General features: G+C 40.3%; 1 protein-coding gene across 9 annotated transcripts in view; it reads right to left on the bottom strand.

The window, feature by feature from the left end:
* LOC110494640 (kazrin) overlaps positions 1-24509 on the bottom strand; it is a 246870-nt gene that overhangs the window by 3768 nt on the left and 218593 nt on the right. For 4 of the 9 annotated variants that reach the window (XR_005036681.1, XM_021569878.2, XM_036948230.1 and 1 more), the window contains 9 exons: positions 14996-15193; positions 10282-10418; positions 8334-8504; positions 7013-7193; positions 6271-6404; positions 5826-5952; positions 2091-2296; positions 1691-1809; positions 1388-1619 (listed from right to left, as the gene is read on the bottom strand). Coding sequence is in view for 5 of the 9 variants with exons in the window: in XM_021569878.2 (XP_021425553.2) it covers positions 1388-1619; positions 1691-1809; positions 2091-2296; positions 5826-5952; positions 6271-6404; positions 7013-7193; positions 8334-8504; positions 10282-10418; positions 14996-15193 (1505 nt within the window). In the remaining 4 variants the exon portion in view is untranslated. Of the gene's footprint in view, positions 1-1387; positions 1620-1690; positions 1810-2090; positions 2297-4502; positions 5953-6242; positions 6405-7012; positions 7194-8333; positions 8505-10281; positions 10419-14995; positions 15194-24509 lie in introns of those variants that run through there. The other 5 variants (XR_002469301.2, XR_005036682.1, XR_005036683.1 and 2 more) reach the window with 5 other exon arrangements.

The following is a 24509-nucleotide window of genomic DNA, read 5'->3' as shown; positions in this document are numbered from 1 at the left end:
TACTGTTACTATACGGTTACAATACAGTACTGTTACTATATGGTTACATTACAGCACTGTTACTATACAGGTACAATACAGTATTGTCACAATACATTATTGTTACTCTATGGTTACAATACAGTATGGTTACTATACAGTACAGTTACTATAAGGTTACAATATAGTACTGTTACTATACGGTTACAATACTCTACTGTTACCATACGGTTACAATACGCTACTGTTACTATATGATTACAATACAGTACTGTTACTATATGGTTACATTACAGTACTGTTACTATACGGTTACAATACAGTACTGTTACTATATGGTTACATTACAGTACTGTTACTATACGGTTACAATACAGTACTGTTACTATATGGTTACAATACAGTACTGTTACTATATGGTTACATTACAGTACTGTTACTATACAGTTACAAAATGTTGCTGTTACTATATGGTTACGATACGCTATTGTTACTATGTGGTATTGTTACAATACAGTACTGTTACTATGCGGTTACAATACGGTACTGTTACTATACGGTTACAATACAGTACTGTTACTATATGGTTACATTACAGTACTGTTACTATACGGTTACAATACAGTACTGTTACTATATGGTTACAATACAGTACTGTTACTATATGGTTACATTACAGTACTGTTACTATACGGTTACAATACAGTACTGTTACTATATGGTTACAATACAGTACTGTTACTATATGGTTACATTACAGTACTGTTACTACACGGTTACAATACAGTACTGTTACTATACAGTTACAAAATGTTGCTGTTACTATATGGTTACGATACGCTATTGTTACTATGTGGTATTGTTACAATACAGTACTGTTACTATGCGGTTACAATACGGTACTGTTACTATATGGTTACGATACGCTATTGTTACTATGTGGTTACAATATGGTATTGTTACAATACAGTACTGTTATTTTACGGTTACAATACGCCATTGTTACTATGCGGTTACTGTGCTGTTACTATATGGTTAGAATACTGTACTGTTACTTTACGGTTACTGTACTGTTACTATACAGTTACTGTGCTGTTACTATATGGTTAGAATACTGTACTGTTACTTTACGGTTACTGTACTGTACTGTTATTATACGGTTACAGTATGCTACTGTTACAGTACTGAAACTATATGGTTACAATACATTGTTGTTACTATACGGTTACAATACATTGTTGTTACTATACGGTTACAATACATTGTTGTTACTATACGGTTACAATATGGTACTGTTACTATAGGGTTACAGTACTGTACTGTTGTACGGTTACAATTCTAACCACAGCAACACAAGTACACAGTGAGAAGAATGTCACAGTATTGGTAATATGACTAAAGTTCTGACCTCTTTGTTGAAGTTGATCAGTTGCAGGAGCTGTATAGCCAGGAGCAGGCTGTTTTGGTGGGACTCTGTGGTGACGTTCAGGAGTCTCTCCAGGTCTCGTCGGCTGAGGGAGTTGAGCACCCGACCATCCACCAGTTGATTTTGGAAGGCTTGGGAATACTGTGGCAACCCGACGTCACTCAACCAAGATTTGGCAACCCAGTGATGATCCATTTCTGCAGCCTTTGATAGCCTAAAAGTTTAGGCAGGTACACTTAGTAATGTGTGTGTGTGTGTTGTGTGTGTGTGTGTGTTGCAGCTTACCCCTGGCCAGCCTCTGCCTCCCTGTAGTCCTCGATGGCGAGGCGTAGCTTCCTGCGGTGCATGGGCTTACTGATACCCAGTCCCAGCTCCAGGTCCTCGTCTGTCAGCCCCAGCAACACCTGCAACCAGGGGACACCCATCCAGAGCAATCTTATCAATATACACCTGCACTGAAAATCACTCTTACACTAAGGCACACACACACATGCAAGCATGGACGAGGGAATACTAATGCAGATGCTATGAGGAAGGAAAGCATGCTGAAATTACTGTTTTACTGGGAGGACGAGGGATTCTTAGAAATAAAGTTATCATCGTTACAGGCTGTATAAAAACAAGTCCTGAAATTAGGCTTAAAGTGGATGTGTACTTGTTACATGTTGAAGCGTTGAGGCCGTACCTTGCCACTTTTGACGTTTTCCGTGCAAGCACGGATATACATGGGCATTGCCATGACAACCTCCAGCCAGGCTTGTACTACCCCTGCCTTCCACAGTGACATGGGCATGTTCCGAGTGAGCTCTGCCTGCTGGAGGCGGTCCAGCTGCTCCTCTCCATCTGATAGGCTGTGCTGTTGTGTCGATAGGCTGGAGAGGCTGTCAGTGTCTGTCAGGATTGGTCAGGGGAAGTAGGAGTACAGGACAGGGGAGGGGTTTGGGGTCAAAGGAATTGAGAGGCAAAAATGACTCATCCAACTCAAATTTAAAGGCCCAGTGCAGTCAAAATCAATTTTTTTCTGTGTTTTATATCATATCTTCTGTACAACAGGTGATGAAACTAACACTTTAAAAGTGTAAACACTTTTGATCAGTGTTATTTTCTGATGGTTGCTAGTTGAAAATACAATCTACACAGGACCTTCTTATCAGCAGGTTTGCATGGGCGAGAGTTTCGGCTTTCCATGGAGTCAACACCATATGCTAAATTGGTTACCTAGTAAACCAATAACAAAGAGTTCCAAAGTTCCCTGCCAATAACAGCTAGTTTTCCGTTTTCCCCTCCCCACACAGACCACTCCCAGGCAGTCCCAGCAAAATGATTGCTTTTAAAAATAGTTTCTTGCTAAAAAGATACTGTAGCCCATTTCAATGGAAATGTATTGAAGGTACTTAATTGTTACCCAGAAATAATTTGATATTGGCATAAAAACGGCTGCATTGGGCCTTTAACTGTAGAAAAGGGAGGAGGATATATACTGTATATCACTGTATACCTAGGATATTACTAACATCTCTCTGAAACATTGACATGGCTATAATATTTACCGTCTACTGAAACCTATTGGATTGTTTGGCAACTCGTGAACCTGGAATTATGTCCCCCGGCAGCTAACATCAAATGTAATTTCATGACAGCAGTATTATCAATTGAATGGCAGAGGCTCTCACAGATGAGACAGGACCAAGAAAGCATAAAACAGCTTTGGGACTAGTATGAACAGTCAGTCACTGCTCTATACAGCCAGTAGATGGTGCCAGAGTAATTCACCACAGCAGAGTATTATTAAGGTCTCTATTATCTGACAGATGACTTATTAGATGCCTTAATATGATGACATTACAGAATAACTCATCACACTACAAATGGGATATTACAGATTGAGGACAGGTGCCACATCTGGGCAGGTGACTCAAGCACTGACAAATCCAGGAAAACATTTTTCAATTGTACAATGAAAACTATTAGTACGCATTTCATAAAGACAGAGACCTTTCTTTAGTTCTAGTGTTAGTGAATACTGTGTGATTAGGGTTAAGGTTTGCATTTAAATGGTTGAGTTTGAATGATCTTGTGGGGGTGGAATGATTTTTTTGTCACTATAGGCAAATCTTAGAGATTGAGACACATTAGAAATACATGGGTCACATTATTCATAAAACGAACTGCTGCTGTGAATTTACCACCTGTTTATCCAAGTCTTAAACAAATAAGTAAGCTGCAAAATCCAGGAGGATTAGCAAGTGTGTCTTCTGCCTTGTTCATATGCTGAGAGGGAGGCCTACATAAATACAATCTGTGATTTTTTTCAGTAGGTTTTCAAAAGACAGCGCAGGAGGTCATTTTCCTTCAGGAGTATCGTTTTATGAATGATCTCCACAGTGTAGAAACAGACACTTGGTAATTCACAGATGAGGAGTTATTTTTTGGGGAGGGAGGGATTCATGCCCCCTGAGAGTGAAAGAGACACCAAGACACAAGAACAGATTACACATGGAACAGAATAACACCACATGGTTATTTAGTTGCTGGTTTCATTTTAAAATATGATTTTATTTGAATCATTTATCATATTCATTTTTTAAGATGTTAAAGCTCCTCATCCTCTGCCAACAGTTGAAGACAGGTCAGATTATCTTACCCTTGAAGTTACTTCTTGTTCTTTAAATAAAATACTTTGAAAGATTTTCTCTTTTATGCAACATCTCCTAAATTACAAAACACGAAACAAATTATCATCATAATCACAAATGTAAGAAATTAGGAGGGTTGTATGGTAAACAGCAAGAGAATGAAGATGGGTTAGGGTTATGTTTTGGGAGGTTAGGGAATATGAGGATGCTTGAGGTTGTTCATTTTACTGCTAACTAATGGATTCCTAACCGAAGCAGCAGAGGTAATCATTCAGGGGTTTTACTGCACAGTCCTATGCTTACCGTTGGCACATTAGATAGTTGTCCATTTTAAACTCAATAAGGACAAAAGCGATCTTACAAGGCAGTGACACACATCTACTCTGACTACTCTACTCTGTTTTGTTGAAGATTAAACTTGAACCTTTGGCACTTTAAAATGCTTTCAAACCGTGTGTGTGTCAGATACATTGATACATTTGTGTGTTTTCTACTTTTTTACTACCATTGTTTTTGGAACCTTATTTTGGTTTTCAGCTTTTAGTCTGAGAAATGCATATGGATCGATTGAACACATCTACAAGCCTGGCAGGGTACCATAATTCTTTAACAATTGATCCGATTGTAACGGTCAGTGTCTATCAGAAACATTCAGCATGGTTAGAACAGAGCAGGAGGCCTACACAAACAAGCACATATCAATCCTCTACCGATCTAACATTCCTATACTGCTAAACATGTATCTGTACAAAGCACACTATTCACATCAGACACTCTGGTACTCACAGCATCATCCTCTATAAGGCTATCCTTTTTGTCGATGCTGCCCAATGAGCTATTTAAATGTGTTGTTCCTCCCCTTTTATCCATTATGACAGAATAAGCAATAATGCCTGCTCCCCCCAGCTGTAGCAGTTTCACTTGTTCTACACTACAGTGTCAAAAACTCCTTACTGTAGCTGTACAGTGGGATGTTTCTGGTCCATTGTTAACCGGAATATCAAATGTCCTTCTGATTGTCATATTTTTATCATTTTCTTTCAGTTTCACTATAAGAAACATGGTCGTTCCATAGACTTCAATGTTGAGCACTAAATGATACCACGGGTCCAGTGTTCTTCTGTCCGTAGATAACGTCATGGGTTATACTAGTGTGTATAATATATACTTATTCTCCATTCACAATGTGGAGGGTATTCTTCAATCATACCTTCATGAGAATATAAAGAATTGACCAACTAAGACTGGAGATGGGAAAATTCTAAATAAAAAAGTATGATAAAAGCAACTATAAAATAAAACAGTTAACAGACAAAAGACATTTACAAACACTAGGTGCCGATTTACTACTATTAACATATTCACACCAGTCCTTCATCTCGTCTCCAGTTATAAAAACACATAAATATTAAGATAAATAAAAGATTACACAGCATGAACATGTCCACACATAATTATCTCATGTATATATTTATATGCATGTAAACATATATACATATGCATACATGTACATCTATAAATATATATTTAATTTACATACATACATTTTTGAGGATAATATACATTTTCTGGGGGCAGCAGTTGTCTCAGGTTTTTCTTGTGGGCACATACGGCAACACACTCGCAAGCATGCACATGGTCAAACAAACAAACACACACACACACACGCACAGAGAGAGACAGAAACAGACACGCACATCCGCATGCACACAACCACACATAAATCCACACACACCATCACCAGTCGGCATCCTCCTCTATGTAATAATCAGGGATGGATGTACCATCAAACAGGCCCGGGTCCATTGACTTGCGCTGCTTTCCCCGAGCAAACACCCGGGAGAGGGAGCCCAGACACATCTTCTCCTTCTTCTTGGTCTTACGCTTCTGGTCCTCCAGGTCCTCCATAGACTGGGCCAGGGGAAGGAGAGGGCAGTAGGAGGGAGAGAGGAAAGAGAGTGAAAGGGGCAGAGGGGAGTAGGACAGAGAGAGAGAGAGTGCAGAGGACAGACAGACATTCGGGTTAGTCAATGAAACAGGAGATTCTCACTCAAACGACTTTCAGATTCAATCACAGAACTACAATAACCAATACTGCAACGGAACCAAACCAACTGACAGAGCAGGTAAAGACAGACAATCAGACAGACGGAGCAAAGAGTGGTAAAGGGACTTATGGAGAATTGCGGAGGTGTGATTACTTGGTCGGGGAGGCCAGGCAGCTCTTACATTGCAGAGGGAGTGTGTCCGATGGCGGGGGGAGTTGATGTCACTGGGGGTGGACGACCGATCCCCGTCAGCCGCCGACGCGTCCGAGATGGTAGAGGGCTGGCGGGAGTGACAGGGACTGACCCTGACCACCGCTGGAGAGGAGAGACACACACATTAGTCACCTCACACTGAGCCACTGTAATGGTTGTGCTGTTTGTGTGTGTGTGCGAGAGAGTGGTCCTCTGTAGCTCAGTTGACAGAGCAATGGCGCTTGCAACACCAGGTAGGTTCGGTAACCAGGACCATCCATACTTAAAATGTAAAATACTAAAAGTATTTGTTTTTAAATATACTTAAGTATCAAAAGTAAAAGTATAAATCGTTTCAAATTCCTTGTATTAATCAAAAGAGACGGCACCATTTTCTGTTTTTTACGGATAGCTAGGGGCACACTCCAACATCCAGCCATCATTTACAAAGGAAGCATGTGTGTTTAGTGAGTCCATGACCAGGGATGTTCTCTTGATCAGTGCATGAATTGGACCATTTTCCTGTCCTGCTAAGCACTCAAAATGTAATGAGTTCTTTTGGGTGTCAAGGACAATTTATGGAGTAAAATGTACATTCTTTTCTTTCGGAATGTAGTGAAGTAAAAGTAAAACTTGTCAAAAGTATAAATAGTATAGTACAGATACCCCAAAAAACAACTTAAGTAATACTTTAAAGTATTTTTACTTAAGTACTTTACACCACTGCCTACCCTGGCGGTCCACAGTGTGTCCGTGGTAGAGTGTTTGTTGGCTCTGGCGGATGGCAGCGGTGAGGGGCAGGTCTCCCTGCATCGCCCACTCCTGACTGCCGTTCACCACCGGCTCTGAGGGCATGGCCAGGGACTGGCGCTTCGGCGCGTCCTTAGTCAGCGTGGCCAGGGACTGTTTTGCCTGCCATAAATACACACACAGGGCGGTAAGATACAGTGGTACAGACACACGCACATATAGTACATGCTTAGAGGCATGTATGCACTGATGCACCATACACACACACTGAGTGTACAAACACCTGCTCTTTCCATTACATAGACCTGCTCTTTGCTGCTCTTTTTATGACATAAACTGACCACGTGAATCCAGATGAAAGCTATGATCCCTCATTGATGTCACATGTTAAATCCACTTCAATCAGTGCAGATGAAGGGAAGAGACAGGTTAGAAGAATTTAAGCCTTGAGACAATTGAGACATGGATTGCGTATGTGTGCCATTCAGGGGGGGAATGGGCCAGACAAAAGATTTAAGTACCTTTGAACGGGGTATGAGAGTAGGTGCCAGGCGAACTGGTTTGAGTAAAGAACTGTAACGCTGCTGGGTTTTTTACGCTCAACAGTTTCTGGGTGTATCAAGAATGGTCCACCACCCAAAGGACATCCAGCCAACTTGACACAGCTGTGGGAAGCATTAGAGTCAACATGGGCCAGCATCCCTGTGGAACGCTTTCGACACCTTGTAGAGTCCATAACCTGGTGAATTGAGGCTCTTCTGAGGGCAAAAAGGGCTGTAACTCAATATTAGGAAGGTATTCTGAATGTTTTGTACACTCAGTGTGTATACACATAGGAGCACTGATACACCTATAGGTGTAGGCACATGTTTGGAATTGCAGGGTATGTTGAAATGTGTGTGGGATTAGATGGGACAGATCATTCCATTAAGGTTAGCATAATTCTCTAGCTGTGAGCACTTGACAGAGACAGAGCTATTCTAGCTCTGAGAAATCTTATCAGCTACTGCTGCTGAGTGTAGTGAGGACTTAGAGGAGTGGCTGGCTGTTGTTGGCTGGCTGTTGTTGGCTGACTCCTGTTGTCTGGCAGTGGAGAGGAATTAAGGACATGGACTGAATAATGAGTCCATCTGTCAGTCAGGCAAGACAACAGACTCTAAAGGGTACCTTAACAAGGCAGAAAATGCAGGAATTCCGATTCAGAGCAAAACCTGTGTATGTCAGTGCATATTGGTGTGGGTGTGTGCATGTGCTCGTGTGTGTGTGTGTATCAGTGTGCGTGTGTGTGAGTGTACGTCTCACCATGGTGAGTTCAGCCTCCAGCTCTTTGATGCGGTTCTCCTTAATGTCCATGTGAGAGCGCAGGATGCAGGCCTGCTCTGTGGCCTCTTTGGTCTGCCTCCTCAGATCCCATTTCTCCCTCTCCAGCACGTCCTTCTCCTTAGCCAGGGCCTTCACTGCATCCTCACTCTCCTACAGTACAGCACACAGATACTGTCAATCTTCACACTCCCAGCATTGCCTCAAACCAGTGTGTGAGCACATGACTGCTCAATGAAGCCCTGGTGTGTTAGTTATCCTATTTCAAACTGTTTGGAGACTATCTGGCTACTGTATAGTGGATGTAGTGTACATTTTGGTGCTGGTCGTAGTTGAGCATAAATGTGAGTGGTTTTTGGGGGTATCTGTACTTTACTTCACTATTTATATTTTTTACAACTTTTAATTCACCACATTCCTAATGAAAATAAATGTACTTTTTACTCCAAACATTTTTCCTGACACCCAAAAGTAATTGTGACATTTTGAATGGTTAGCAAGACAGAACAATGGTCCAATTCGCACACTTATCAAGAGAGTATCCCTGGTCATCCCTACTGCCTCTGATCTGGTGGACTCACTAAAAACACATGCTTTGTTTGTAAATTGTTGGAGTGTTGGAGTGTGCCCCTGGCTATCCGTAAATAAATAAAAACAAGAAAATGAAGTATATTTTACTTTTACTCAAGTAGTATTCTACTGGGTGACTTTTACTTGAGTCATTTTCTATTAAGGTATCTTTACTTTCACTGAAGTATTATAATTGGCTACTTTTTCCACTGCTGCTGGTCGAAATTGAGCGTAAATGTGACTGTACCTTTCTGTGCTGGTCGTAGTTGAGCGTAAATGTGAGTGTACCTTTCTGTGCTGGTTGTAGTTGAGCGTAAATGTGAGTGTACCTTTCTGTGCTGGTCGTAGTTGAGTGCCATGTACCTTTCTGTGCTGGTCGTAGTTGAGCCTAAATGTGAGTGTACCTTTCTGTGCTGGTCGTAGTTGAGCCTAAATGTGAGTGTACCTTTCTGTGCTGGTCGTAGTTGAGCGTAAATGTGACTGTACCTTTCTGTGCTGGTTGTAGTTGAGCGTAAATGTGAGTGTACCTTTCTGTGCTGGTCGTAGTTGAGTGCCATGTACCTTTCAGTGCTGGTCGTAGTTGAGCGTAAATGTGAGTGTACCTTTCTGTGCTGGTCGTAGTTGAGCGTAAATGTGAGTGTACCTTTCTGTGCTGGTCGTAGTTGAGCGTAAATGTGACTGTACCTTTCTGTGCTGGTCGTAGTTGAGCGTAAATGTGAGTGTACCTTTCTGTGCTGGTCGTAGTTGAGCGTAAATGTGAGTGTACCTTTCCGTGCTGGTCGTAGTTGAGCGTAAATGTAAGTGTACCTTTCTGTGCTGGTCGTAGTTGAGCGTAAATGTGAGTGTACCTTTCCGTGCTGGTCGTAGTTGAGCGTAAATGTGAGTGTACCTTTCTGTGCTGGTCGTAGTTGAGCGTAAATGTGAGTGTACCTTTCTGTGCTGGTCGTAGTTGAGCGTAAATGTGACTGTACCTTTCAGTGCTGGTCGTAGTTGAGCGTAAATGTGAGGGTACCTTTCTGTGCTGGTCGTAGTTGAGTGCACTGTACCTTTCTGTGCTGGTCGTAGTTGAGTGTACTGTACCTTTCTGTGCTGGTCGTAGTTGAGCGTAAATGTGAGTGTACCTTTCAGTGCTGGTCGTAGTTGAGCGTAAATGTGAGTGTACCTTTCTGTGCTGGTCGTAGTTGAGTGCACTGTACCTTTCTGTGCTGGTCGTAGTTGAGCGTAAATGTGAGTGTACCTTTCTGTGCTGGTCGTAGTTGAGCGTAAATGTGAGTGTACCTTTCGGTGCTGGTCGTAGTTGAGCGTAAATGTGAGTGTGCCTTTCGGTGCTGGTCGTAGTTGAGCGTAAATGTGAGTGTACCTTTCGGTGCTGGTCGTAGTTGCGTATGAAGTCTCGGAGCTGCTCCTCCCGGCTCTCCAGTGTGGTGTACAGCTGCTGCATCTGGTTCACCAGGTCTGCCTTCTCCACCTTCAGACGCTTACGGTCAGACTTCATAGCTGTGGGACACACACACACACACACACACACACACACACACTCTAAAGGCTTTAACAGAAGGTTGGGTCAGAGATGCAGCTATATTTGATTACCACAAGATGACACTGTGGCTTATTGTAAAATCCTAGGAAGAGCAACATTGTTATCCCAAACAGTGGTGTAAAGTACTTAAGTAAAAATACTTTAAAGTAGTACATAAGTCGTTTTTTGGGGTATCTTTATTTTACTTTACTATTAACAGTTTTGACAACTTTGACTTTTACTTCACTACATTCCTAAAGAAAATACTGTACTTTTTAGTCCATACATTTTTCTTGACACCCTAAAGTACTCGTTACATTTTGCTGGTGGTAGTCCTGATCACCGAAACGATGAGATAGCTCATAGGGAGGAGTGTCCACATCACCAACAAACTATCCTGGTTCCCCCTCAGGAGACTGAAAAGATTTGGCATGGGTCCCCAGATCGTCAAAAAGTTCTACAGCTCCACCATCGAGAGCATCCTGAAAGGTTGCATCACCACCTGGTATGGCAACTGCTCTGCATCCGACCATAAGGTCGCTACAGAGGGTAGTGCGTATGGCCCAGTACATCACTGGGGTCAAGTTTTCTGCCATCCAGGACCTATATACTAGCAGGTGTAAGAGGAAGTCTCAAAAAATTGTCCAAGACTCATAGACTGTTCTCTCTGCTCCCGCACGGCAAGCAGTACCGGAGTCCAAAAGGCTCCTTAACAGCTTCTACCCCCAAGCCATAAGACTGCTGAACAATTAATCAAATGGCCACCGGACTATTTACATTGACCCCCCCCCTTTGTTTTTACACTGCTGCTACTTGCTGTTTATTATCTATGCATAGTCACTTTCCCCCTACCTACATGTACAAATGACCTCAACATTGAGGTACAGGTACCTCCTCTATATAGCCTCATTATTGTTATTTTATTGTGTTACTTTTTTTTTACTTAAGAAAATATTTACTAAATAAACTCAACTTTATTTATTTTTTAAACTGCATTGTTGGTTAAGGATTGTAAGTAAGCATTTCACAGTAAGGTCTACCTGTTGTATTCTGTGCATGTGACAAACTACATTTGACTCTATGAGTCTTGGACAACAACCCTAAGCACACAGCCAAGACAACGCATGAGTGGCTTCACGACAAGTCTCTGAATGTCCTTGAGTGGCCCAGCCAGAGACTGGACTTGAACCCGATCAAACATCTCTGGAGAGACCTGAAAATAGCTGTGCAGCAACGCTCCCCATCCAACCTGACAGAGCTTGAGAGGACCTGCAGAGAATAATTGGATAAACTCCCCAAATACAGGTGTGCCAAGCTTGTAGCGTCATACTTAAGAAGACTCAAGGCTGTAATCGCTGCCAAAGGTGCTTCAACAAAGTACTGAGTAAAGGGTCTGAATACTTATGTTAATGTGATATTTCATTTTTTCATTTTTAATAAATTAGCAAACAGTTCTACAAACCAGTTTTTGCTTTGTCATTATGGGGTATTGTTTGTAGATTGATGAGGGAAAGAAACAATTTAATATACATTTAGAATAAGGCAAAATGTGAAATAAAGTCAAGGGGTTTGAATACTTTCCTGTATATCTTGAAGCAATGCCTGTGTGTTACCATTTATGGAGCTCAACCTTGAAGGAACTGGGCCTAGACTTGAGCCAAGTAGAATGATGAACAGATCTAATTACTGACACTGTGGAAGGACAGATCAGGCAGAAAGAATCGACTTATATACACTACTATTCAAAAGTTTGGGGTCACTTAGAGATGCCCTTGTTTTTGAAAGAAAAGCAAAAAATTGCTTTTCTTTCAAAAACAAGGACATTTCTAAGTGACCCCAAACTTTTGAACGGTAGTGTATGTCTACCTCACACACACACACACACACACACACCATGACTATTATGACAGATAAGAAGAGATGACAAATAAGAATTCTATACTACACACAGTTAGTACATACAGTAGATAAACTTCAGTGGTGGTCAGTGCTGTTTAAGATGAGGGAGGATTCTAACTGTTTTAATGAGCATGGCCTTATTTCTATTACAGCATATTGGATGACTGACATTCATATTTCATTCACCCAGCTCAATGTAGCAGCGATAGGTTTAGGCTACTACATGATACTTAAATTCTCCCTGTACCCATTATGAGGTTTCTACAACCTAGCCTATAGGTAAGTTTCCAATGTAGGTGAACAGGTTGAGAGAATTTGTGGTAATCAAGATGACAGACAGTGACAATACCACCTTGCACACTCTTGCCAGCATCTAGTTGATCTAGGGTGTAATCAATAGTCTAACAGTTGCAAATGAGAGTTTCTATTAGACAAATTCAGGTAGGTTTATCCACATTTCGTTACATTTGCTTCCATTTAAGAAATGTTTTTCAACAGAATTGGCGTAATGAATACACCCCTGATCAGTAGTGGTGCACGACGCCAGGATTTTTGGAGTCGACACCCCAACACTACTTATCACACGCAAACACAGTTCACTTTCATAGCAGCCACATATAAACAGCGCATTGTATAAATAATCCCTTCTCGCATCTATCTCCACACTCTGCTCCTCTCACCTTTTCCCTTTCGCTTTTGGACGTCAGTGCACAACACATCAGCTGTCTGTGACCAGGCAAAAAAAAAATTTGAAGCCAAACCTTCATATTATGAGCGCTAACGCTATACACAGCCTACATCATTTTCACGTCATAGTCGACATCGTTACTGGAACAAACGTGTTAGTAAACCTGCTATCATGCAGTACAGTGTACAGTCAGCAGCCAGCAGTTCAGCAGTTACACCGGTGGGCCCGGGTGGCAATAAAATAATAAAAGCAAAAACAGTACCTTGACTTGGAAGAGTTCCAGTGTTGGATAGCTATAGTCAGCTAGCTAACATAGCACGCCTCTCTGTTTGAGCCAGGTGTTTGAGTAGACTAAACTATCTAGCTGCATTCGATGCTAGCTAAGTAAGTGAAAGTGAAAGGGAAATAATATATACTAAATATAGCTAGCTCTCTCTCTAGCTTCTCCTAAATTTTGGGTGAAAGGTAGTAGTTCAAACTGTTGTATTTTTCTCTCTTTGAGTCAACTACTCACTACATTTTATGCACTGCAGTGCTAGCTAGCTGTAGCTTATGCTTTCACTACTAGATTCATTGGATAACATGTCATATCATGCTGCACAAGCTCTGATAGGTTGGAGGATGTCCTCTGGAAGTTGTCATAATTACTGTTTAAGTCTATGGAAGAGGGTGAGAACCATGATGAGCCTCCTCAGTTTTGTATTGAAGTCAATGTACCCAGAGGAGGACAGAAGCTAGCTGTCCTCCGGCTACACCATTATGCTACCCTACAGAGTTATGCTTAGGCAACTGTAGACCTTCATTGCAAAACAGTGTGTTTTAATCAATTGTTTGATGATGTGAATATATTTCATTTTTATTTTGTTTTCTCTAAAAAGGATAACATTTGACATTTTATTTTATTATTTTTCTGATATTCACTGAGGAGATTGGTCCTCCCCTTCCTCCTCTGAGGAGCCTCCACTGAAAAACATAAGGGGCATACCAGACACAGTTAGGTCAGATACATTTTTTAAAGGGATTGACTGATCGACGTGTTGAGTGATAAACGGATATTATCTCTAGTGAGATGAAGCGGGTTTGACTGAGCTGTGAGAAACATATGGAGCTTAAGGTGGGGCTCAGACAGCTGTGTAGTATATTAGGACTAATGCCTCTAAGACCAACAGCATCATTGCATCAATGCTGCATAATAAATATTTCATTTTGTAATCCACATGTTTTATTGGATATGTGTGCAACATTCACCTTTTGATAATATGTCTGTTAAGTCTACGCATACAATTTGATGCACATGTTGGATAAATCCAACGTATGCACCATACAGAACGCATTGCAACTGCCTCTGCAAAGGACTCAGGTAGGACTAGCAGGGTAGAACTCAGGTAGGACTTAGGGTAGGACTCAGGTAGGACAGTAGGGAAAGGACTCAGGTAGGAATAGCAAGGTAGGACAGTGGGGTATGACTCAGGTAGGAATATCAAGGTAGACCAGTCGGGTATGACTCAGGTAGGACATTAGGGTATGCCTCAGGTAGGACAGTAGAGTACGAGTGAAAGTGAAAGGTAGGAATAGCAAGGTAGGACAGTAGGGTATGACTCAGGTAAGACAATAGGGTATAACTCAGGTAGGACAGTAGGGTAGGACTCAGGTAGGACTAGCAGGGTAGGACAGTAGGGTACGACTCAGGTAGGACAGTAGAAGAGGACTCGTAGGACAGTAGGGTAGGACTCAGGTAGGAAAGTATGGTACAACTCAGCTAGGACTAGCAGGGTAGGACAGTAGGGTAGGACTCAGGTAGAACTAGCAAGGTAGTAAAGTAAGGTATGACTATGGTAGGACAGTAGGATAGGACTCAGGTAGTACTATCAGGGTAGGACTTAGGCAGAACTGTAGGGTAGGAGAGCAAGGTAGGGCTCAGGTAGAACTAGCAGGGTAATAGGTGAGCACCACAGGGTTCCCCCTGACCTTGTAAGGCCTCCTTGACTCGGTCCAGCTCCTGCTCCTTGTCTCCCATCTGCACGCGGAGCTCAGTGTCAGAGAGGAGGTTGGAGGAGCAGCCTCCCTGGCCCTGGGTCTCCTCCAGGTCCTTACTCAACATGTCCTTCATCTGCCGCAACAGGTGCACCTCTTCCTGCAGCTGGGCCACCTCCTCACGCAGCAACACTACACAGAGAGAGAGAGAGAGAGAGAGAGAAAGAGAGAGAGAGACTTAATTTTCCATTACTTACAGTCGACAGAAATGTGTCTTTGTGCTTTTAACCCAACCCCCTGAGGTTGGGAATGGAGAGATGTGAAGTAATGAGGAAAGGGTGGGGAAGGAAGAGTGGAGAGGTAGAGTGAAGGAGAGATTAGTTGAGAAATAGGGAGTAAGGACAATGAGATGGAGGTTTATAATTAAAATTAAGGAGGGAGAAGGAGAAGGGAAGAGTAGAAAGACAGACAGACAGACAGAGAATAAGTGAGGGGGATGGTGAGAGTTGTGAAAGTCAACAGGAAAACGTTGAGAAGGGAGAGGAGTGTGGTGTGTAACAGGGTTACAAAGGGAGAGGAAGGAGGTGTGTAACAGGGTTACAAAGGGAGAGGAGGTGTGTAACAGGGTTACAAAGGGAGAGGAAGGAGGTGTGTAACAGGGTTACAAAGGGAGAGGAGGGAGGTGTGTAACAGGGTTACAAAGGGAGAGAAGGGAGGTGTGTAACAGGGTTACAAAGGGAGAGAAGGGAGGTGTGTAACAGGGTTACAAAGGGAGAGGAGGGAGGTGTGTAACAGGGTTACAAAGGGAGAGGAGGGAGGTGTGTAACAGGGTTACAAAGGGAGAGGAGGGAGGTGTGTAACAGGGTTACAAAGGGAGAGGAGCAGAAACAGTGTGAGTACGAAGCATATGACAATATATAGAGTAGAAAACCCACAGCAACCTCCCACTGGGTACACACCGGTTGAATTAAAAAAAAATTCAAGTCATTCCAATTAAATTACGTTGAACCAACGTGGAATAGACTTTGAATTGATATCTATGCCCAGTGGGATTCACAAGTACATACTCGTTGTACATGCACACACGCACGTAAGTGCACGCACGCACGCACGCAGACACGCACACACACACAACAGTACTCACACACAGCAGGCAGTAAACTGAAGCCATGGGTGATGAGCGATAGAGGTAGACGAGGAGTGACAGTGTCAGGACAAATTGGCAGGGCTGCAGAGCCAGTGAGAGACAGTAGTTTGATAAGACTCTATAAAAAATAAATATATCTGGAACGCAAGCTCCGTGCCTTTCCACTGACAAACTACCTCACAGTCCTCTGGGAGCAAGGGACAAGAGCTGGAAACCAGGGATACAACACAGAGAATCCGAAGACAGTAATTGGCACAGTATCTCCTAATACACAAGCACATTTACCAAGGCAAGAAACGCTGAACACAAAGATCCTGAACTGAACAGAGGAGTCAAGGCCTCCATTTCATAAGATACAAGGAATCGACTAGCTGAGGTTAGTTTAGAGCTTCTATTTCACCCCAGTCAGGGCCGGGCCGCACACCACAACAAAGACATTAACTTGTCATAATGGGTTATATTTTCACACTAAAGATTCTAGAATATATACAGTGTCATGGTTCAGAACAATGCACAATGTTTGTATGACTGGGCAGAAGCTATACCAACAGCAGAAATCAGCAGCCCAAACACTTCCATCCCTAAGCAGGGTAGGGAGCACGGCTGGTTGGTACCTGGGAGACCGCATGTAAAAATCAGACCGTTTTGGCCACTATCCTTCCTCTAATCAAAGATATCCAAGGGCATTGACAAGGCCTGAGAGCCGCAGTGTGTTCTGGCATTCATACTGTACTTGTTGTACATTACACAGATAGGTGCTACGCATTGGTTGTGCACAGTAACTGAACCAGGAGATTGACTTGGCACTCGGTGATGTTGCACGAAGATAGATAATAAATATTTCAAAACATCACTGGCAAGTCTTCTCCGGTATGAGGGTGTAGGGGAGCTGTGTGCGAACAGAGAAAGAGTGTGTGTGAGGGCCTGTAGCCAGACCACGTGGGGCTGCAGAGGCCCAGATAAGAGAGAAAGGGACAGTCCATCGGTCACTGTCGACTCTGGCTGTGGAGAGACGCGCTAGGCAGCAACTCTGTATTGTACATGGCATAAGGAGGTAGTATCCTGGAGAGAGCAATCTTTCACAGCCTTCTTGCCGGCTAAATCCGCTTATTCATCTGTTTACCTACAGGCTTTCTTATTTGTTGCAGGCGAGTCCAGCTTCCATCTTTGTTAGCTGTGTAGAGCAGAGCAGCCAGACAAAAGTAGAAGTATGCATCCCAGGCAGTTATGTGCTGTTCAGATGCACTGCAGTTGTAGTTTCAAGTGTTATCGTCATGTGCAGTACAGTGTCTTGTAAGTTCCAAACCCAACAATGCAGTAATCAATATCAATGTAGTACCAAAAATAACACAAGGTAGAACAAAAACATGAAAATAAGAAAACTAACTGTACTGTTAGAGTAATCTGTGCTACTAACTGTACTGTTAGAGTAATCTGTGCTACTAACTGTACTGTTATAGTAATCTGTGGTATTAACTGTACTGTCATAGTAATATGTGCTACTAACTGTGCTGTTATAGTAATCTGTGCTACTAACTGTGCTGTTATAGTAATCTGTACTGTTATAGTAATCTGTACTGTTATAGTAATATGTGGTACTAACTGTGCTGTTATAGTAATATGAGCTACTAACTGTGCTGTTATAGTAATCTGTGCTACTAACTGTACTGTTATAGTAATCTGTGCTACTAACTGTGCTGTTATAGTAATCTGTGCTACTAACTGCACTGTTATAGTAATCTGTGCTACTAACTGTGCTGTTATAGTAATCTGTGGTATTAACTGTGCTGTTATAGTAATCTGTGCTACTAACTGTGCTGTTATCATAATCTGTGGTATTAACTGTGCTGTTAGATTAAGCTGTGGTACTAGCTGTGGTATTAACTTTGCTGTTATAGTAATCTGTGGTACTAACTGTGCTGTTAGAGTAATCTGTGCCACTAACTGTGCTGTTATAGTAATCTGTGGTATTAACTGTGCTACTATATTAATCTGTGGTACCAAATGTGCTGTTATAGTAATCTGTGCTACTAACTGTCCTGTTATAGTAATCTGTGGTACTAACTGTACTGTTAAAGTAATCTGTGCTACTAACTGTGCTGTTAAAGTGATCTGTGCTACTAACTGTGCTGTTATAGTAATCTGTGCTACTAACTGTGCTGTTATAGTAATCTGTACTGTTATAGTAATCTGTGGTACTAACTGTACTGTTATAGTAATCTGTGGTACTAACTGTACTGTTAAACTAATCTGTACTGTTATAGTAATCTGTGGTACTAACTGTACTGTTAAAGTAATCTGTGCTACTAACTGTGCTGTAATAGTAATCTGTGCTACTAACTGTGCTGTTATAGTAATCTGTGGTACTAACTGTACTGTTAAAGTAATCTGTGCTACTAACTGTGCTGTTAAAGTGATCTGTGCTACTAACTGTGCTGTTATAGTAATCTGTGCTACTAACTGTACTGTTAAAGTAATCTGTACTGTTATAGTAATCTGTGGTATTAACTGTGCTGTTATAGTAATCTGTGCTACTAACTGTACTGTTAAAGTAATCTGTACTGTTATAGTAATCTGTGGTACTAACTGTACTGTTATAGTAATCTGTGGTACTAACTGTACTGTTAAAGTAATATGTGGTACTAACTGTGCTGTTAGAGTAATCTGTGCCACTAACTGTGCTGTTATAGTAATCTGTGGTATTAACTGTGCTACTATATTAATCTGTGGTACCAAATGTGCTGTTATAGTAATCTGTGCTACTAACTGTGCTGTTAGAGTAATATGAGCTACTAACTGTGCTGTTAGAGTAATCTGTGCTACTAACTGTGCTGTTATAGTAATCTGTGCTACTAACTGTCCTGTTATAGTAATCTGTACTGTTATAGTAATCTGTGCTACTAACTGCACTGTTATAGTAATCTGTGCTACTAACTGTGCTGTTATAGTAATCTGTGCTACTAACTGTGCTGTTAGAGTAATATGAGCTACTAACTGTGCTGTTATAGTAATCTGTGCTACTAACAGTACTGTTATAGTAATCTGTGCTACTAACTGTACTGTTATAGTAATCTGTGCTACTAAATGTGCTGTTATAGTAATCTGTGCTACTAACTGTACTGTTAAAGTAATCTGTACTGTTATAGTAATCTGTGGTACTAACTGTGCTGTTATAGTAATCTGTGCTACTAACTGTACTGTTAAAGTAATCTGTACTGTTATAGTAATCTGTGGTACTAACTGTACTGTTATAGTAATCTGTGGTACTAACTGTACTGTTAAAGTAATCTGTACCACTAACTGTGCTGTTATAGTAATCTGTGGTATTAACTGTGCTACTATAGTAATATGTTGTACCAAATGTGCTGTTATAGTAATCTGTGCTACTAACTGTGCTGTTAGAGTAATATGAGCTACTAACTGTGCTGTTATAGTAATCTGTGCTACTAACTGTGCTGTTATAGTAATCTGTGCTACTAACTGTCCTGTTATAGTAATCTGTACTGTTATAGTAATCTGTGCTACTAACTGCACTGTTATAGTAATCTGTGCTACTAACTGTGCTGTTATAGTAATCTGTGGTACTAACTGTACTGTTAAAGTAATCTGTGCTACTAACTGTGCTGTTAAAGCAATCTGTGCTACTAACTGTGCTGTTATAGTAATCTGTGCTACTAACTGTGCTGTTATAGTAATCTGTACTGTTATAGTAATCTGTGGTACTAACTGTACTGTTATAGTAATCTGTGGTACTAACTGTACTGTTAAAGTAATCTGTACTGTTATAGTAATCTGTGGTACTAACTGTACTGTTAAAGTAATCTGTGCTACTAACTGTGCTGTAATAGTAATCTGTGCTACTAACTGTGCTGTTATAGTAATCTGTGGTACTAACTGTACTGTTAAAGTAATCTGTGCTACTAACTGTGCTGTTAAAGTGATCTGTGCTACTAACTGTGCTGTTATAGTAATCTGTGCTACTAACTGTACTGTTAGAGTAATCTGTACTGTTATAGTAATCTGTGGTACTAACTGTGCTGTTATAGTAATCTGTGCTACTAACTGTACTGTTAAAGTAATCTGTACTGTTATAGTAATCTGTGGTACTAACTGTACTGTTATAGTAATCTGTGGTACTAACTGTACTGTTAAAGTAGTATGTGGTACTAACTGTGCTGTTAGAGTAATCTGTGCCACTAACTGTGCTGTTATAGTAATCTGTGGTATTAACTGTGCTACTATATTAATCTGTGGTACCAAATGTGCTGTTATAGTAATCTGTGCTACTAACTGTGCTGTTAGAGTAATATGAGCTACTAACTGTGCTGTTAGAGTAATCTGTGCTACTAACTGTGCTGTTATAGTAATCTGTGCTACTAACTGTCCTGTTATAGTAATCTGTACTGTTATAGTAATCTGTGCTACTAACTGCACTGTTATAGTAATCTGTGCTACTAACTGTGCTGTTATAGTAATCTGTGCTACTAACTGTGCTGTTAGAGTAATATGAGCTACTAACTGTGCTGTTATAGTAATCTGTGCTACTAACAGTACTGTTATAGTAATCTGTGCTACTAACTGTACTGTTATAGTAATCTGTGCTACTAAATGTGCTGTTATAGTAATCTGTGATACTAACTCTGCTGTTATAGTAATCAGTGGTACTAACTGTGCTGTTATAGTAATCTGTGGTGTTAATTGTGCTGTTATAGTAATATGTGCAACTAACTGTGCTGTTATAGTAATCTGTGCTACTAACTGTGCTGTTATAGTAATCTGTGATATTAACTGTGCTGTTATAGTAATCTGTGCTACTAACTGTACTGTTATAGTAATCTCTGGTACTAACTGTACTGTTATAGTAATCTGTGCTACTAACTGCACTGTTATGGTAATCTGTGCTACTAACTGTGCTGTTATAGTAATCTGTGCTACTAACTGTACTGTTATAGTAATCTGTGGTATTAACTGTGCTGTTATAGTAATTTGTGCTACTAACTGTGCTGTTATCATAATCTGTGGTATTAACTGTGCTGTTAGATTAAGCTGTGGTACTAGCTGTAGTATTAACTCTGCTGTTATAGTAATCTGTGGTACTAACTTTGCTGTTAGAGTAATATGAGCTACTAACTGTGCTGTTATAGTAATCTGTACTGTTATAGTAATCTGTACTGTTATAGTAATATGTGGTACTAACTGTGCTGTTATAGTAATATGAGCTACTAACTGTGCTGTTATAGTAATCTGTGCTACTAACTGTACTGTTATAGTAATCTGTGCTACTAACTGTGCTGTTATAGTAATCTGTGCTACTAACTGCACTGTTATAGTAATCTGTGCTACTAACTGTGCTGTTATAGTAATCTGTGGTATTAACTGTGCTGTTATAGTAATCTGTGCTACTAACTGTGCTGTTATCATAATCTGTGGTATTAACTGTGCTGTTAGATTAAGCTGTGGTACTAGCTGTGGTATTAACTTTGCTGTTATAGTAATCTGTGGTACTAACTGTGCTGTTAGAGTAATCTGTTCCACTAACTGTGCTGTTATAGTAATCTGTGGTATTAACTGTGCTACTATATTAATCTGTGGTACCAAATGTGCTGTTATAGTAATCTGTGGTATTAACTGTGCTGTTAGAGTAATATGTGTTACTAACTGTGCTACTATAGTAATATGTTGTACCAACTGTGCTGTTATAGTAATCTGTGGTACTAACTGTACTGTTAAAGTAATCTGTGCTACTAACTGTGCTGTTAAAGTGATCTGTGCTACTAACTGTGCTGTTATAGTAATCTGTGCTACTAACTGTGCTGTTATAGTAATCTGTACTGTTATAGTAATCTGTGGTACTAACTGTACTGTTATAGTAATCTGTGGTACTAACTGTACTGTTAAAGTAATCTGTGCTACTAACTGTGCTGTAATAGTAATCTGTGCTACTAACTGTGCTGTTATAGTAATCTGTGGTATTAACTGTGCTGTTATAGTAATCTGTGCTACTAACTGTACTGTTATAGTAATCTGTACTGTTATAGTAATCTGTGGTACTAACTGTGCTGTTATAGTAATCTGTGCTACTAACTGTACTGTTAAAGTAATCTGTACTGTTATAGTAATCTGTGGTACTAACTGTACTGTTATAGTAATCTGTGGTACTAACTGTACTGTTAAAGTAATCTGTGCCACTAACTGTGCTGTTATAGTAATCTGTGGTATTAACTGTGCTACTATAGTAATATGTTGTACCAAATGTGCTGTTATAGTAATCTGTGCTACTAACTGTGCTGTTAGAGTAATATGAGCTACTAACTGTGCTGTTATAGTAATCTGTGCTACTAACTGTGCTGTTATAGTAATCTGTGCTACTAACTGTCCTGTTATAGTAATCTGTACTGTTATAGTAATCTGTGCTACTAACTGCACTGTTATAGTAATCTGTGCTACTAACTGTGCTGTTATAGTAATCTGTGGTACTAACTGTACTGTTAAAGTAATCTGTGCTACTAACTGTGCTGTTAAAGTGATCTGTGCTACTAACTGTGCTGTTATAGTAATCTGTGCTACTAACTGTGCTGTTATAGTAATCTGTACTGTTATAGTAATCTGTGGTACTAACTGTACTGTTATAGTAATCTGTGGTACTAACTGTACTGTTAAAGTAATCTGTGGTACTAACTGTACTGTTAAAGTAATCTGTACTGTTATAGTAATCTGTGCTACTAACTGCACTGTTATAGTAATCTGTGCTACTAACTGTGCTGTTATAGTAATCTGTGCTACTAACTGTGCTGTTAGAGTAATATGAGCTACTAACTGTGCTGTTATAGTAATCTGTGCTACTAACAGTACTGTTATAGTAATCTGTGCTACTAACTGTACTGTTATAGTAATCTGTGCTACTAAATGTGCTGTTATAGTAATCTGTGATACTAACTCTGCTGTTATAGTAATCAGTGGTACTAACTGTGCTGTTAGAGTAATATGAGCTACTAACTGTGCTGTTATTGTAATCTGTGCTACTAACTGTGCTGTTATAGTAATCTGTGGTGTTAATTGTGCTGTTATAGTAATATGTGCAACTAACTGTGCTGTTATAGTAATCTGTGCTACTAACTGTGCTGTTATAGTAATCTGTGATATTAACTGTGCTGTTATAGTAATCTGTGCTACTAACTGTACTGTTATAGTAATCTCTGGTACTAACTGTACTGTTATAGTAATCTGTGCTACTAACTGCACTGTTATGGTAATCTGTGCTACTAACTGTGCTGTTATAGTAATCTGTGCTACTAACTGTACTGTTATAGTAATCTGTGGTATTAACTGTGCTGTTATAGTAATTTGTGCTACTAACTGTGCTGTTATCATAATCTGTGGTATTAACTGTGCTGTTAGATTAAGCTGTGGTACTAGCTGTAGTATTAACTCTGCTGTTATAGTAATCTGTGGTACTAACTTTGCTGTTAGAGTAATATGAGCTACTAACTGTGCTGTTATAGTAATCTGTACTGTTATAGTAATCTGTACTGTTATAGTAATATGTGGTACTAACTGTGCTGTTATAGTAATATGAGCTACTAACTGTGCTGTTATAGTAATCTGTGCTACTAACTGTACTGTTATAGTAATCTGTGCTACTAACTGTGCTGTTATAGTAATCTGTGCTACTAACTGCACTGTTATAGTAATCTGTGCTACTAACTGTGCTGTTATAGTAATCTGTGGTATTAACTGTGCTGTTATAGTAATCTGTGCTACTAACTGTGCTGTTATCATAATCTGTGGTATTAACTGTGCTGTTAGATTAAGCTGTGGTACTAGCTGTGGTATTAACTTTGCTGTTATAGTAATCTGTGGTACTAACTGTGCTGTTAGAGTAATCTGTTCCACTAACTGTGCTGTTATAGTAATCTGTGGTATTAACTGTGCTACTATATTAATCTGTGGTACCAAATGTGCTGTTATAGTAATCTGTGGTATTAACTGTGCTGTTAGAGTAATATGTGTTACTAACTGTGCTACTATAGTAATATGTTGTACCAACTGTGCTGTTATAGTAATCTGTGGTACTAACTGTACTGTTAAAGTAATCTGTGCTACTAACTGTGCTGTTAAAGTGATCTGTGCTACTAACTGTGCTGTTATAGTAATCTGTGCTACTAACTGTGCTGTTATAGTAATCTGTACTGTTATAGTAATCTGTGGTACTAACTGTACTGTTATAGTAATCTGTGGTACTAACTGTACTGTTAAAGTAATCTGTGCTACTAACTGTGCTGTAATAGTAATCTGTGCTACTAACTGTGCTGTTATAGTAATCTGTGGTATTAACTGTGCTGTTATAGTAATCTGTGCTAC

Source organism: Oncorhynchus mykiss, chromosome 17 (genome assembly GCF_013265735.2).
Source record: "Oncorhynchus mykiss isolate Arlee chromosome 17, USDA_OmykA_1.1, whole genome shotgun sequence".
Classification (NCBI taxonomy): Eukaryota; Metazoa; Chordata; class Actinopteri; order Salmoniformes; family Salmonidae; genus Oncorhynchus; species Oncorhynchus mykiss.
This window is presented reverse-complemented; position numbering and strand designations above follow the sequence as displayed.